Raw genomic sequence first — 16,610 nt, forward strand, 5'->3', positions numbered from 1 at the left:
CGGCTCCAGAGCCCTGGGTTCCCGATCTGTAAAGTGGGGGTGATACTGCGTCTTCGGGCAGATGCCAGAGGCTCTGGTGAGCTCAGAAAGCCCCCCGCACCATGCTTGGCACAGCCTCCCTCTTCCCAATTGTGTGAGGATGGGAGGACAACAGAGGACAACACGGACCCCTGCGGGGCTGCGACCTGCCCAGCACCGTTCCACGGGGCTCCTGTTTCCCAGATCGCTGCTCTCCTGAAACCTCGTGTCTCTTAGATGGCCTCCGGCATCACCTTGGTCCAGCCTCTCACTGTCTCCTCCCTAGATTTCAGGAAATCTCTCAGAAACCGTCTCCCTGCTTCCAGTCTGGCGTCCCTCTGATTCATTCACCCGGGGGATGACCTGAAACTCAAGTGTGAGCAGCTGCTCTGGGACTCCTTTTCTTCCCTGGCTCCCCACTTCCGGCCTGAGCTCCCCCACCCTGGCCTCGCTGGTTCACCCGCAGCACACTTGGCTGGCATCTGGCCTCCCTCTTCTGCTGCAGTCCGCCAGTGGCTTGTGGGTCCCCGAAGGGGATGGGCGTTTCCAGCCTCCTGGCCATGCAGGTGTTGTTCAGGGTTTCTTTCTTCCTCCAGCTAACTTCCACTTCTATTTCAAAACTTGGTTCAATGGGCCAGGGATTTAGCTCAGTGGTTCTGCCACCTGCCTCGAAAGCACAAGGACCAGAGTTTGGTCCTCGGTACCCCCCCAAAAAAACAACAACAACAACAAAAAAAAAACTTGGTGGAAGCTGAGGACAGTGACCTGAGCCCTTAAAAAACAATTGGCATCAGTCTTATAAATTTCTCCTGAGAGCCATATTTAAATATTTGGTGCTTCCATTCTCAGAAAGAAATCCTGAGCACCAGCTATGTGGCAGATATGACAGTGTGTCTTAGTTCACTTTGTGATGCAATAACAAAAATGCCCGAGGTGGAGTAACTAACAAAGAGGTTTATGGACTCATGATTCTGGTCACCTGAGGGCATGGCCTTAGCATCCTGGCAAGGGCCTTCTATGTCACAATGTGGCAGAAAAAAGAAAAGGAAATTGGCTGCGTTCAGAGCGGCCATGCATGCTGGCTTTATAACAATCTACTAATCCACCATGAGAAACCAGCGTTTATCCTTCTGCAGGTGGCGTTGCTACAATCTGATTATCTTCCACCGGACTCTACCTGTTAAAAGCTCCACTACCTTGGCACCAGAACAGTGGGGCCTAAGCTTCCAGCCCATGGGATTTAGGAGACAAACTCAAACCGTATTCATACGCTTCCTGTTTCCTACTTCCCCAAGATGCAGGAGACAAAGGCTTTCTTCTGATATGGAAAGTCCCTGCTCTGTCTTCTACAAAAATCACTACAATGAAATATCTCTACTGTCTTTTACATTTTCAAGATTTTAATCTTGCCTGCATAATTTATTGGCGGTGTAATCTTGGGCCAGTGACTTGGCTGCTATCAGGCTTGGTCCTAATCTGCACTATGGGGATGATATTACCTAGCAACTGATAGAAATGTTTTGTTTTTTTTTTTTTTTTTGAGACAGGGTCTCACTGTGTAGTTCAGACTGCTCCGGAACTTACTGTGTAGCCTAGGCTGGTCTTGAAGTCACAGCAATCCTCCTGTCTCAGCCTCCTGAGTGCTGGGATTATAGGCGTGCGCCATCACACCCGGCTGATAGAACTGTTTTGAGAGTTGACCGGGGTAATAGATGCAGTGTGTTCGGTACAAGGCTCTGGTACATGATACATGCCGCACAGGCAGAAGCTGGTGCTGTTCTCACTCTGTTCTTTTGGGGTTGCTCTGTCTCCCACAGTCCAACGCATTCTTTCCTTGGGACTGAGACCTGTCTTTTCACAAGTTTCAGGCTTCTGCTCTTATTTCTCCAAATCCTGCTCAGGGCCCTTCTTCCTTCCCATTTTACAGTCCAAGCAACTGAGCCAATGAACCATGAAGACCCTGAATTTGGGTCTCACTCCCCAAAACTCCAGTCTGTTCCCCCTGGATGTGGGTTTATTCCTGATGACAGTAGTGTGAGTTGAGAGGGTACTTTGTGAATGCACTTTTCACCTCAACCTTCATTTTCTGAACTGTAGCTCTTCTTATCTGAGCGTCCCCTCTTTAGCCTTTTCCAGCCTCCAAGTCGGAGGAAATTTTTAGAATTTTAAAAACAAATCTCAGTTAACATTTGGCTCCAGAATGGCGGCTGGAATCTTCATCAGAGGAGGTCTTGGGGGTGGTTTCAGGAAGAAGTTACCCCTTCATTTAACTGCTGCCCAAGATTCCGGGGACTAAATCAGTCTGTAGCAAAGCTTGCTCTGGGACAGAAACTCCATCCACTCCTGAGGACAGCTTTGTTGAAATGTGGTCGCTTTGGTTTGGTTCCCGAAGTAGACTTGGTGGACACTGAGTCGTTAGAAAGACACAGCTGCCTGCTTTGTTTTTAACAAGCTGGGAAAAAACTGGCTAGACCTGACTGTTGCCTACAAAGCATTGGCAGATGCTTCACATGTCTGCAACACTTTTTCATGCCGCCGGGGTCAATGCTTTGCTAAAGGTAGCTGAACTTACACTTTAGTGATAGTGCCATCACGCAGCACTATCAAGTTTCGAGCTCAGTCACAACACAACCCCCAGCGTCCTAGACAAACCCATCAGCTGGATGGTCATGTTAGTTATCAACTGCCGTGTGACAAGCTACCCGAAACTTAACAGCATGAAACAAACAGGGCTGGGGGTAACAGTCAGTGGCATTGCGCTTGCTTGCTTAGCATGCACAAGGCCCTGGGTTCAATCCCCAGTGACACGCACATGCACGTGCCTATACACAGGCAGGCGCACGCAATGGCAGAATAAGCATTCACAAGTTTCAAGCATCGGAAATCTAGGCGTGCTTACGAGGACGGTCCTGGCTCAAGGTCTCCTACCAGGCTGCAGTCAGTTTGTTGTCAGGCGCTGCAGCAGTCTCAAACTGAACTGAGGCTGAAGGATCCACTTCAAGCTCCTCCTAGGACTGTTCTCGGGTATCCTCTCCTTGATGGCTGTTAGCCGCAGGCTCAGTCTCATGCCGTGTGGGACTCTTAGAGGCAGCTGGCTTCCTCCAGAGCAAGCGATCTGTGAATGGCAGAGCAACAAAGATGGGAGCTGTGGTGCCTTTTACAGCCTGATGAGCCATGACTTCCGCTTCGTGTATTGAGACATAGATTCTGGAACAATACGGAGGAATAACCTAAGGTGTGCGTGTTTGGGGGCAGACATCACTGGCACCATTGTGGAAGCTGGTTACCACAGTGAAGCGGGGATTTTGTTGTTTTGTTTTGTTCTGTTGTTTTTTTTTCCCCCACAAACAGGGTTTCATTATATAGTTTAGGCTGGTCTTGAACTCACTATATAGCGATTACAGAGATCCTCCTGCCTCAGTCTTCCAAGTGCTGGGATTACAGGTGTGCACCACCACCCACAGCCACCGTGGTGTTTTAGACTGGAAAAAAAATCATGTCAGGAGCTAGTTCCTAGCTTGTCCATTGATTCATTCGTTCATTCACTTATTCAACCAATGTTTACAGAAGATTACAAGCGCCAGGCACCATTCTTAAGAATGCATTTGAGTTTTTCTATGGCTGTTGCTGCCATCAGGGGCCATATAGTAAACTACAAAGCTGTATGACAAGTCGAGACGGGCAAATTCAGTTATGAACACACGTGGAAAGTCAGGAATGGCTTCCTGAGTTAGGATAGAGAGACACTAAGGAACTCATAATGGCGTAAAGGTTAGGGAAACAGCATGGGAAGTAGAAGACAGATATCACAAGGAGATCCAGGCAGCAGGCAGGAACTCAGGAATTCCAGGAGGAGCAGAGTATTTGACATACAGGACCATAGAACAAGAGGGCAGCCCTGGGCACCAGGAGGTCAGATCATGGCTGGTCCAGGCTGCGCTTAGCTCCCAGCATGTAACTGAGGTGGGAAATCAGGCATTGTGAGGGAAACTGGGGCTTCAGAGAAAAGGTGATGCCTGGACCAGCCAAGGGTCACAAGGGCCCCAATTCTGGAAGGCTGGTTGCTGTCTTTTAAGTGCTGGCCTATGGCACCTAAATCCCTTCTGAGAGAGGACTGTCTTGATGCTGGAGGTTGTGCCTCAGCAGTGGGGAAAGGAGCTTGAGGGACAGGAACTGGGCTGAAGCTGAGAACAAGTTGCAGAAAGTTTGTCTTTGGTGTCAGCTCACTGCTAAGAGCCTCTCCTGCTAGCTTGTTGGAAGTGTCTCCGAGTTCCCTGCCCTCCCACGCTCAGCTCTGATGGCCTTTCTGCTGTTGATGTCCCCAGGCTCAGCCCATTGCTTAGGCTGTGTCCTGCCACATACACCTCCACTCTTTCTGCTAAGCCGCAAAGAGGGGCATGGCTACAGACTTCAGGGCCAGGATCCAGCTTCGAGAAGTGAGTACGCAGGCAAGCTTGGGGCATGCCTGTAATCCTGGCATTCTGGGAAGCGGGAGGATTGGGAGTTTTAGCCCAGTTCTGGCAATTTAGTGAATTAATAAGACCCAGTCTCAAGATAAAAATTTTAATAAAGCTAGGGATGTAGCTTAGTACAAAGATACTGGGTTCGATCCCTAGTTCCTTAAATAAAAAGAATTGAGAAAGCAAAACATACTGTATCTAGTTCTTTGGCACAGAAAAATAATTAAAGACTCACGGAAAAGTAGAGCTTTGGTGTGGCCCAGTCCAGTTACTTGAGGCCATTGCTTGGTTTCTCCTTTAGGATGCAGTCTGCTACTGTAACCAAGTTAGTGACACTCGTGGGCAAAAATCAAAGGTCCACTGTTAATGGGTTGTGTCTCGATGTCCACCGTCGAGCCTCAGGCTGTCACTGGAGGTGGCTGGAGGTGTGTGATCGCTAAATTAGCTCACTGATTGGTTTGTGTAGTTCTGGGTAGGATTAAGGGTGCCCCAGCCTGGGATGTGAGCGCTACCTGCTCTAAGGGCCTGTCGTCTGGATAAGATATAAGCGACAGGAAGAGGGTTGATGCTGGCTGCTTGCTGCCTTCTGCCTGCTCTCTGGTGCCCCTCTGCCATGCCACCCTGCCTTGGAGCCAGCCAGTTATGAACTGAAACTGTGAGCTACAAGAAATCTCTCCTTTAATCTTGGGTGTTGGGGATTTTGTCTCAGCAATGAGAAAAGTAACTGAGACCTCCACCACCTGCGTGAGATCAGCCTAACTGCAGGAAGAGTGTGCCATCTGGACAGTGGGCCCTGCCTCTGTCTCCCGTCAGCAGTGCAGAGCCCTCCCCACTGTGCCTGGGATGGGGGCCAGGGGAGGCAGCTCCTCCTCTTCTAGCACCATCCGTCTGACACCTCCGCCCGCTCCTCCATGCAGCTCTGTCCTCTCGACCTCCCCAGTGCTCACAGTGATCAGATGACAGAACCCATCACAGCATGTCAGAGGCAGTGGAACCCTGGTGCACTTGACTTCCCAGCCTCCGTCTTCTGAACGCAATTCAGACACCTGTGATGTAGATGTCTTCACTCATTTAAGGCTCCTCAGGGTCCCAGATGTGATGTTGGGCTCAGTCCCCATCCTTTCCAGCCTCACCCCGATCCCTCTGGTTCTTTTAAGTCTCTGAAGGCTCTCTGTAGTCACTGGCATGGATTTCTCTCTCAGGAGAACGTCGATGGTGAGCACAGTCTGAGGTGTCTGGAAGAAATTGAAACCAGTGGGGAAAGGAAAAAGCCCCAAATGAAATTCCAGGATTTAAGGTTTCAGACTAGGTAGGAGGGAAGAGGCAGGAAGTGCATCTGATAGCAAATAGATAGATAGACCTTGTCATCTTAAAATAGCAGTAAAAAAACAACGAACATTTATTTATTTATTTTGGTACCGGGGATTGAACTCGGGTCCTTGCGCTTGCAAGGCAGGCCACCGAACCGCTGAGCTAAATCCTGGCCCACGAACAACATTTATTGAGGACTTATACACCAGGCCCTGGGCCAAGCACAGCACATATATAACCCCATTTAATCCTCACACCAAACCTATGCAGTATTTAACACAAAGTCCAAATTATACAGACGATGAAACTGACGCCAGGAGGTGCAGCCTGCGGCTAGATAGTGGCAGATTTTGGAACTAAGACTTGCTTTGTGTGGCTCCATAGCCCGAGCTCCGAACCCTCGTGTCACCAATGGCTGACGTGTCCCTGCCCTCGCTGATTTCCAGATAATTTCGGAGCGCACCAAGCCCAGGATGCATGAGTTCCAGTCTGAGGTGTTCATGATCATCGGCGGCTGCACCAAGGACGAACGATTTGTGGCAGAGGTAACCTGCCTGGACCCCCTGCGCCGCAGCCGCCTGGAGGTGGCCAAGCTCCCACTGACCGAGCATGAGCTGGACAGTGAGAATAAGAAGTGGGTGGAGTTTGCATGCGTGACATTAAAAAATGAGGTCTACATCTCAGGTAAGCAGGAGTCGTGGGAAGCCCCAGTGGCACAGTGGCACGTTTTCCTGAGAGCCAGGCAACCCGCCTGCTGTCGTGCAGTGACTGCAAGTTGGCAGGGACCCAGCCCTGACAGCGTCAGATTATTACTTAGTAAACTCTAAAGTGCAAGGAACATTGTGTTAGGTAAGACCTGGGAGAGCAGGCATGGGAAAAGAAGGAAAGTGACCCTCGTGCTTACCTGGTATCGGCTCTGGAAATCGGATGCTATGCTAGGAACACCGTAGCAGGAGAGCAGTCATGAATGAATGAACCCCCAAACCTGACCCCTCCCCAGTTTATCAGTTCATGTTCTGATACATTTCAGTGTCCTAGTGAAGTAATATGAAAAAGCACACTTTTTATTGCTAATTTGTTGCTCCCTTATTTCCAGTTTCTTGTGACTGGCTTCTCACTAGACCATGTTTCCAGGAGGCAAAACTGGCCTCAGAGAAAACACTCAGTCAATATTTACTGAACGGCATGGCCTCAACCATCTTTACTGCATAGTAGATGAATCTATAATAACTTTTTATGGGCTACGGATTTAGCTCAGTGGTGCTGCCACCTGCCTTGCAAGTGTGAGGTCCTGAGTTTGATCCCCGGTACCAAAAAAAATTTTTTTTAAATAAAAAAACTGTTTTCGTTGTTTCCTCCCACATCAGCTCCATGAGGCAGGTATTTTGAAGATAGGAAGAAACAGAGGCTCAGAGAGGTTCTAGAACATAACTAGGGTCACACGCTGGTGGGTGTCAGGCAGAATCGAACCCAGGTGCTGAGCCTAGGTCCCAGGCCCCGCCCTCACCTCAAAAGCCACCTGGCTCTTCCTGGGAGCAGAGGCAGGAGGCAGCTTCTCCTCCCCTGGCCTCCTGACTGATCTTGCAGAAATACTTGTAAGTCTGATAGAAGAGTCCCACAAGAGAGAGCAGAATATTAAATATGGCAGTTTCTCTGCTCCATTATAATTGTTTTAATGTCTTTATGAAATAGTTTTAGGGTAAGTGACATTGCATGCTGCAACAAATCCACATGGTGGTACGTGGCGGGGGTGATATACAGGGTCCCTCTGCTCCGTGCAGCATTCAGGGACCCCGGTCCTCCCACCCGGTGACACTGCCATTTCCCACACGTGGGCTTCACTAAGGGAAGAGAGAGAAACGGAGCGAGTTGAGAGGGAATCTCTGCTCACAAAAGCCTCAGCGTCGTGGGGCGTGGTGGCGCAGACCTGTTATCCCAGCACCGGGAGCCTGAAGCAGCAGGATCACTGCGAGTTTGAGGCCCCCCTGGGCTGCACAGTGAGTTTAAAGCCAGCAAGAACTACAGAGTGAGACCCTGTCTCCAAGGAATTAAAAACCAGAAACCAAACAAACAAACTAACAAAAAACCCTCAGCCTGGAAAGGCCACACTGATCCCGCTCAGGGACAAAACCAGCCACTCATCTTCCCCTCCCCTAATACAGGTGGGCTGGGAAACATAGTCCAGCTCTGCGCCCAGGAGCAAAAAACAGGTTCGGTGGTCATGATCCGTCCTTCTCACATACGCAGCACCTGGTATTCCTCAACTGGTTCTTCCCCTCTTTTAAATTTGCGGTTCATTTTTTAAATGATATAAGCAGTGCATAAAAGGTGTGCTTGGCATACACAGTTACACCAATGGAAACTCGTACTTCAGTTCACAGTGTACTTCGGATGCTGTTATACATCGGTGTCACAGACGGATGTAGTAAGAGACGTACGACATGCAAAGCGCGGCGTGACACGAGTTAGACAGGCGGTCAGAGTTAGACAACAGTGTCATCCTCTGCCCTCACCGCTGCTCTTCTCTTCAGCAACTGTCAGGCAGCCTGTTGAATGGGTGAACCATATATATATGTTTTATTTTTTTAAAAGCTCCTAAAACACACACACACACACACACACACACACACACACAGAGAGAACAAGGCATTCTTATAACAAGGCATTCTTATACCTGTATACTTCATGCACTTGTGAGGTTCTTTCGAAAGGTGCTAGAAGTGGTCATAAGATACATGAATTATGGGCCCAGGGGTTTGGCTCAGTGGTTCTGCCGCCTGCCTCGCAAGCGCAAGGTCCCAAATTCAATCCTCAGTACCAAAAAGAAAAGAAAGAAAAATACATGAACTGAGAATTTTTATATATATTGCTGACTTGTCCTCCAAAAAGATTTTGCCAATGTATAGTTCCACCAGAGATGAATGACAGTGCCATTATTAGTCATTCACATTTTAAAATTCCCTTTTACTAGAACAGTATGTGTTAGTAGGGCGCAATGTTGGCGTCCCTCGTGGGGAATTGGTACAAGTGTGTAACACGTCATAATCCCTCCCCCCACCCTCTGTCCCTTCCCTCCCTCCCCTCCCACCTGCACATGGAGTGTAAACGTTATGTACCTCAAATGTGTACAAAACGGTGAAGAAGGTCATTTATATATTTTTTTCCATTAAGTTTATTGGTGCATTTAAGGTAAACAATACAGTTACATACACATTTATATTTTAATAGGCTAAACATTTACGTTAGCACTACTAGATCATTAGTGAGGTTGAACATAATTTTATACAATAATTAGATCATTGTATTTATTTATTTTAAATGACCCGTTCCTATCTTTTGGCTGTTTGCCTGGTGTTTGCTTTTTTTTTCCTTACTTTTTGGAACTTTAGACCTAGAAAACCCAGAGCTGGGTTCCTCTCTAGAGAAACAGGTATCTGTCCTTAGAGCATTGTCAGTGATATTCTTTGCCCCCTCTTGCACATTTTTAAGTCTAAGAACTGATCATGTTACGGTATGCTGTGACGCCGCCTCACAGACTGCATTCTCCTGGTACCTCTTGGCTCCTGAAATGACCTCATGCCCTTATCTCTGGTTTCCCTCCCCCCCAAGGCCACAGTGGTCCAGGAAGTTGAATCCTGTGTCTGCAGGAGGGGGCCCATAAAAGCAATCTGGCCTGTGATAGGTTAGAAGTGGCTCACTCCTCATTAATAAGCAATAGCCCAGCCCAAAACTGATGAAAGGATCTTCCCTTCTTTGTTTGTTCTTCTGCCCCTTCTCCCTCTCTGCTCCTGCTCCCCGAATAAAGTCTCCTGTCGGACCTCTCCGTGTGTGTGTGTGTGTGTGTGTGTGTGTGTGTGTGTGGCCTAGTTGTTGGGCGTCACTACTCCCTTTCACAATTAATCTGCTTTGAGCAGTTGGTGGGATTGTGTGTGGATGGGAAAATGGAAACAAAGTATTTACAATGGCCCAGAAAAATAGCAGCTTCCCTTTGTCTTGGTTTCTCTACCTAACTGCTGAATTGTGTTTGTTTGTTTCTGTTTATTCAGTTCTCTTGAAGGAAATATTAACCAATAATCTGAAACAATCTACTCAGGAGGCTGAGGCAGGAGGATCATAAATTTGAGGCCAGTGTGGGCAATTTAACCAAATCCCGTCTCTAAATAAAAAGGGCTGGGGGAGGGGAGGGGATGTACATAGCTCATTGGTAGGCGCCTCCTGAGATCTATTCCCAATACTGCAAAAACAAAAAAATATCTCAGCATCTCATGCTTATAAAAATTAACTTGAAAATAGAATATATGATCCAGGAAAATTTTATTAGATGTCTGGGTGGTTTCTCAGACCTTTTTTTGGGGGGGAGTCATTTACTTCTTTGCTTTTTCGTTTAAGTAGATAAACATACGTGGCCTGGTAATTTGCTGGTGGCCCAGCCTCCCCCGTCCTCACCTCCGGCCCGTCGCTGTCCTCCCTGAAGCCGTCTCTGGCCCAACTCCGTCTCTTTGGACTCCTGGGCGGCCCCGGGGAGGCCCAATGCGCAGCCCGGGGGCCTCCCCAACGCACAGCCCTCGGGGTTCCTCGTCTCCCCCCAGAGGGTGGGCCCGGGCTGGGGCCCAGCGCTCCTGGAGTTCTGGGAGATGCCGGGAAAGGCTGTCCTCCGGGCACACCTGGCTTTGCCTTGAAAGCTTCGGGTCTCACGCAGGCGGCAAAGAAACCCAGCACGACGTTTGGAAATACAACTCCTCGATCAACAAGTGGATTCAGATCGAGTACCTCAACGTAGGCCGCTGGAGGCACAAGATGGTGGTGGTGGGCGGCAAAGTCTTCGTCATCGGCGGGTTCGACGGCTTGCAGAGGATCAACAACGCGGAGACCTACGACCCCTTCCACAACTGCTGGTCCGAGGTACAGCAGAGCGGCGTCTCCTTGAGCGACTTCGTGGCTTCTTCCACATGCGCTCGGTGCGGCCAGCGTTCCTTTAGGGGGCGCCCAGCCTCCCTCCCCGGGGACCCCTGCCTTTCGCTTTGCTGCTCAGTGAGGCCGCGTGGGCGCCACGGGGGACGGGGGCTGACCTTGGTCCTCGGTCTTCCCTGAGTCTGTCTCCTCCAACGCCTTCTGTTCGCTTCTCCACTCCGCACACTCGGACCCCGTCCTACACGGCCCTTGAGCCTCGCGTCTCTTGGCCTTGTTTAGAAGTCAGCCCTTATTTGTTTCCCATTAAGTACGGGCCACTTGAAGGCCTGCATTCAAGTCTTTACCAATGCAACCTCACGACCAGCAGAGGGGCCCCACTTCCTGTATTTCTAGGTGAGCCTCCAGTTCCGAGTTCCTCTCTCCCTGTCAGGCCGCGTTTCAGCTTTGGCGGGTGTAAAGCGCAGTCACTTTCGGCACAGGCATAAGTTGCCTGGTCACCACCACATCCGGCCAAGAGCAGTCAGCCCCAAACGTGCTGTCTGGGGATCCTTCCCATTTGGGGGTGCGCCCAAGCTCTGCTCCAGTCAAGTCCAGTCGTGGAGGTGCCCTGTGACCTCAAGAGCTCATGTAAAAGGGCAAGAAGCTCTTGGGGATCCCCTTCAATGTGCACAATACTGGCTTTGGCCCCAAATCTGTAGTGTGCCCTAGCATGGAAGAGTCTGCTTACCAGTGAGCACCTTAAACATGCCAGCATCTCTTCCTGGGTGTAAGCACCAAGGATGATCACTGCTGGCACATAGTCGGCACTCACAAAGGGTTTTTTGAGTGAACGAGCACATGAATACAGTTTGAAAAAAAAATCATTCTCTTCGCACATTGGCCGACTTCAGCTGTCTGACACACAAACACCCGCCTCTGCCTCAGCCTTCCTTTCCTGAGAGCCAGCCTGCGAGTGAACAGGAGTCCTGGGGCCTGCTAGGAGGGTGGGCAGTGCACACTTGGATTCCCTCTGGATCTTAAGGGATCAAGCCATGGGCCTTGTGACTTCAGGCACAGGGCGCCCAGGTTTGTCCCTGGGGCGCAGGTCCTGCCACCTGGGCAGCTCGGCCGACAGCTTCTGTGTTCTGCAGGTCGCGCCCCTCCCCATCCACGTCAGTTCCTTCGCAGCCACCAGCCACAGGAAGAAGCTCTATGTGATAGGGGGCGGGCCCAATGGGAAACTAGCCACGGACAAGACCCAGTGCTATGACCCTTCCACCAATAAGTGGACTTTGAAGGCGGCCATGCCTGTGGAGGCGAAATGCATCAATGCAGCGAGTTTCCGGGACCGCATCTATGTTGTTGGTGAGTGTCGGCTTCTCATTTGTCATTTATTTGAGGTCCCTGACCTGTGCAGCCAGGCTGGAGATCCAAAAGGCCCCCTTGAGAATCCTGGGTGATCTAAGTGGGGCTGAAAAGGAAGACAGGAGAAGGCTCGTCCGGGCCTGGGTGGAATTTCCCTCCAAGTCCCGGGAGAAGATGGACACTGTGGGCCAGAGGTCAGGAGTGCAGTTGTGAGACAAACATTAGCAAACGTCCAGAAATTGAAACAGTAAGTGCCCGGCAAAGGGTAGTGATCGGTATTGCTCATTTGGTGTGTCAGGGGAATTTACCTCTTCTCGGCTTGCTTCAGGGACTCTGAAAAGTTGCGTTTAGTCCGAAGGAAAGTCCCGCCTTTCAGACCACAGCTGGCGTGTAATTGTGAAGGAAGGGAGCTCTCCATCCCGACTGCTCATTAGACTCACAGGGAGCTTTTTACAGACATAAAGGTCACTGGGCCTTACCCCACAGCAGCGGGCTCAGAACGGGAGGCAGCTGTCGGGGAACGGCAGAACTGTATTTTTAAAAACTCCCAGGTGATTTTAATGAGCATCCAGGATGCAGAACCACTGATTAAGGAGATGCCGGAAAATGGATCCCTGCTGTGAATGAGAGCCGGGCAGAAGCCTGGAACTGGTCCAGAAGAGAATGCTTCTCTCCCTCCCTGCGGTTCCTCATGTGTTCGTTCGTGGCCAGCCTCCTGGCTGCTGCAAAGGGCTCAGCTCGAGACGGGTGACTTGGGCTGGTGTCCCAGGTCCTGCTCAGTGTAGACAGAGATGCCACCCCCAGCTCTGTGTGCCAGCTCTCTGCAGGGTGCCCACTGAGCCCGGCCTTCTGACTTCAGATACCCGCTGAGGTCTTGGTGCCCGTGGTCCCAGGTCGTGGCAGAGCTGGGGTTATGGGCCTGGTCCGTCAGAGGCACTGGTGGGTGTCTCCTCCAGGAGCAGCTCGCTCAGGTGCACTGTTGCAGCCCTGGGAAGGCAGGTGCTCCTAGGAGCTCCGCGCACACCTGGCTGTAGAGTGCAGAGGCGGCACCTCCACACGCATCTCGTTGGTCCTAGGACCCACCTGGCTTTCTGCAGGGGAAGCTGCCATGCCCTGCTGCCGTGGCAAGAGGATGGGCTTGGCCTGACCGGGAGTAGAACTGTCACGCGCTAACGGAAGGATGGCCATGTGATGCTCACCATTGTGCTCTTCCTCCTCAGGCGGGGCCATGAGGGCACTGTACGCCTACAGCCCCCTGGAGGACAGCTGGAGCCTGGTGACCCAGCTCAGCCATGAACGGGCCAGCTGTGGCATCGCGCCCTGCAACAACCGCCTGTACATCACCGGCGGGCGGGAGGAGAAGAACCAGGTCATCGCCACGGTGCTGTGCTGGGACCCGGAGACCCAGAAACTGACGGAGGAGTGCGTCCTGCCCCGGGGGGTGTCACACCACGGCAGCGTCACCATTAGGAAGTCCTACACCCACATCCGCAGGATCGTGCCGGGAGCAGTGTCTGTGTGACTGCAGAGGGACCTGGAGGGCGGCCCCACCCGCCGCATGTCCCGTTGGGGGTCTGCCTCAGGGTCAGCTGACGCTTGAGACCAGGAGTGTGTGCTCACCTACCTCAGGCGGGAAGGCGCAGAGGAGTGGTGGACGAAGTCAGGACATGCCTGCCTGTGCCACAGGTCCTTTGCTTGGCATCTTCCTACATCTCTTTTATCAACCCTGATGATGACCTGGTGGCTGGCAGTTGTCACTCCTGACTACAGATGAGAAATCGAATTTTGGAGAGGTCGTGTGACCCTCCCCTGCTCGCTCAGCAAGTACGAAGCCAGGAGTCTGGACCCAGGTCTTCCCATTTTGTCCGCATCCTTCCTTCCATACCGTCCAGCTAAGAGTGAGAAAACCAAAAACCAAGCTCAAACTCAACCCGGGTCTCGTTCTTCAGGATTGGCAAAGGATCCATGCGGCGAGGTGTGACGGTGTTTCTTCTTCCCACCTTTCTCTTACCCTTTGTTTGTAAACTGTACAAAATCCCTGGGGTCCGTCTTCTGGCTTCCTGTCTGGAGGACCTCATAGACCCCTCCAGTGGGCAGGTCCCTGAAGAGGGGTCTGGGAAGGACTCTTTGCTTTGGAGGAGATAAAAGCCTTGTATTCTGCTCTTTGAAGCTCCTGCTTTTTCTGATCTCAGAGTGGCCTGCCTTGGACTAGATCTGTCCTCAGCAGACAAAATCACCTTCGCCACAGCCCGGTGCCCTGGCCTTTTAATGGCCAACGGTTGTAGTGTAATGTAGAAAAGAGGTTTCCAGAGCCCTCAGCTACTGTTTTGTAAAAATGTAAGCATCTTAACATTGCCAGCACCAGAGAATTCCAGACTCTTTTTGACAGTGTTTTTTCTACTTAGGCAGTGATTTGGGTCTGTGTTTTTGGAACCTCCTAGAACCTACTTTTTCAGGATCCTTCAAAGCTCTCTTCCTTGGGTTTGGGGTCATGTGGCTCGATTTTGATTCAGAGAACAGAATCTGCCCTTCACTCTAAAGACAAGGACTTTCAAATGAGCTCACTGGAAATGCATTCTAATCCTGGGGGTGGAGAAACAGGTTAACAGATCTTGTTTCACATGCTGTAGTTAAAAACATAGTAACTGCATTATGGAAGGTACTTTATTTTCATTGCATGATTTCAGTTCTCTTTTTAGAGCTTTATTCATGCCACAGGGGCATATTTTGCATGTACTCCTCAGCAGTTTGGCAAGTTAGGGGTGTTAGGGCTGGCCTTGAATTTAATTTCATTAAAAAATTACGGTCAGAAGAACCTGATGTTCAAAACAGATTTTTAAAATCTTGGAAAATGACAAGTAAGTTTTCTGTTTATGCCTAGATTGTTGAGGAAAAAAATACAAATGCTTGTTACTATGTCAAATTCTCTGTCTTAACGTTGGTGGGACAGGTCAGCCCCCTGCCGGGAAAAGGAAGATGGGACGATCAAAAACGTATTTGTAGACATTCAGAACACACTATCCTTTGCAATGACCTTTGCAATACCCTCCACTGAAATGATTGCATCTGGTTCAGTCCTGCAGTTTCATCTAGTTCATTTCATGTTTGCCAAGCTACGGGGACACAGACAAATGCCAAACGCCCATCCTAGAGACGCTTGGTGAGTGGGTGTGTAGGCCACACTCTAGTTTGTCTTTTCTTCGACATAGCTGCCATGAGACGCATATCTGCATGCTGGTTGCCTTTTGGTGGCAGTGGTGGGGGTGGAAGCCATGCACCTTGCTCAGCCACTGATGGTTGCTTGTATGTTTCTCTCTTTGGGATCTTTGTTGGAAGCCATTTGTGAGGAATGGGGAAAATCAGTCTTAGTCCAAGAAGAAATCCAGCGTCAACATTATTAGCATAGATGGAGAACCTTCGCTCAAGGACAGAGCCTTCCCTCTCCGGAAGTGGATGCCTATCCTTTGAGGAGAGCAACCAGCAAATTTTGAGCTGTGTGGTTCGCTGGGAAAATGCAGACTTAGGCTCTCTGAGTTATGAGCTTGATTCTGAATCCCCTTCTCAAGTCCAGGACGAGCTCAGAGTGCTGCCTACGTGTTGCGAAGAAGGCTCAGTGAAGTCTCCAACCCCAGATAAGTGGGTGAATTGGGTTAAAACCGCAGGTACCTGCACCCCAGAACCCCCAGGGCCGTTCTCGTGAGGGGGTGGGGTAGGGGACAGATATTCCTGTGTGCAGGGTCTGGAGCTCTGCACTTGAAGCGGCCAGCCTGGAGCTTCCAGGGAAAGAACAAGAAGTTGTTAGAGTCATTCTGAGGTAGCTTTGTTATGTAGTCATCAGGGATCCATCGGTCTTCTAGGCCCCGAGTAGGCTTGGGAGCTCTTAAAACTCTAATTCCCATTCCATCATCATCATCATCATCATCATCATCATCATCATCATCATCATCATCATCGTCACACCCATTGCCCCGAGCTGACCATTCTAACCCACACCACAGAGCCAGGGTGGGATCCACCCAGAGACAAAGATCCCCAGGAACCAGGCAGGACGCAGCAGGCTTCGCGCTGGGCAGGCCCACGAGGGCACAGAGGACCCTTGGCTGAGAAGAGGACAGAGGAGGATGCAGAGATCACTTCCAGAGATGAGGGTCTGGAAACTTAGGGTGGGCCCTGCAGCTGGTGTGCATGACTCTCGTCCCAAGAAGGGTAAGAGAACAGGGAAGAGGGGACATCCAGGAAGGAAACAAGGAGGGAACACTTTTCTTAAGATGCATGCACAAGTCGGAGCAGGACCACAGGTGGGGAGTTTTCTGTGGAGCCTCTGAGCTGCGAGCTGGGTCTCTCTCTCTCTCTCTCTCTCTCTCTCTCTCTCTCTCTCTCTCTCTCTCATCTCTCTCTCTCTCTCTCTCTCTCTCTCTCTCTCTCTCTCTCTCTCCCCCTCCCTCTCCCCTCTCCCCTCTCCCTCTCTCTCTGCCCTGGAACTCAAAGCAAACCACACTCTCAGGGAAATACAATTATCATTCTTTTATAGTTGTGAAAGTATAGCTTTGCTATTTAGAAAAGTCC

The 16,610-nt window shown here is 50.5% G+C and overlaps 1 protein-coding gene across 1 annotated transcript in view; it reads left to right on the plus strand.

Annotated features, from left to right (window-relative positions):
- Positions 1–15,088, plus strand: part of Klhl6 (kelch like family member 6) — a 55,241-nt gene extending 40,153 nt beyond the window's left edge. Inside the window, exons 4-7 of the mRNA XM_010624288.3 lie at positions 6,236–6,473; positions 10,489–10,691; positions 11,831–12,044; positions 13,265–15,088. Of these exons, the coding sequence (XP_010622590.1) occupies positions 6,236–6,473; positions 10,489–10,691; positions 11,831–12,044; positions 13,265–13,566 (957 nt within the window). The 3' untranslated portion in view covers positions 13,567–15,088. The remainder of the gene's footprint in view (positions 1–6,235; positions 6,474–10,488; positions 10,692–11,830; positions 12,045–13,264) is intronic.
- Positions 15,089–16,610: the final 1,522 nt, after the last annotated feature.

This window comes from Fukomys damarensis, unplaced genomic scaffold (assembly GCF_012274545.1).
Source record: "Fukomys damarensis isolate Sample0158 unplaced genomic scaffold, DMR_v1.0_HiC HiC_scaffold_12, whole genome shotgun sequence".
NCBI lineage: Eukaryota > Metazoa > Chordata > Mammalia > Rodentia > Bathyergidae > Fukomys > Fukomys damarensis.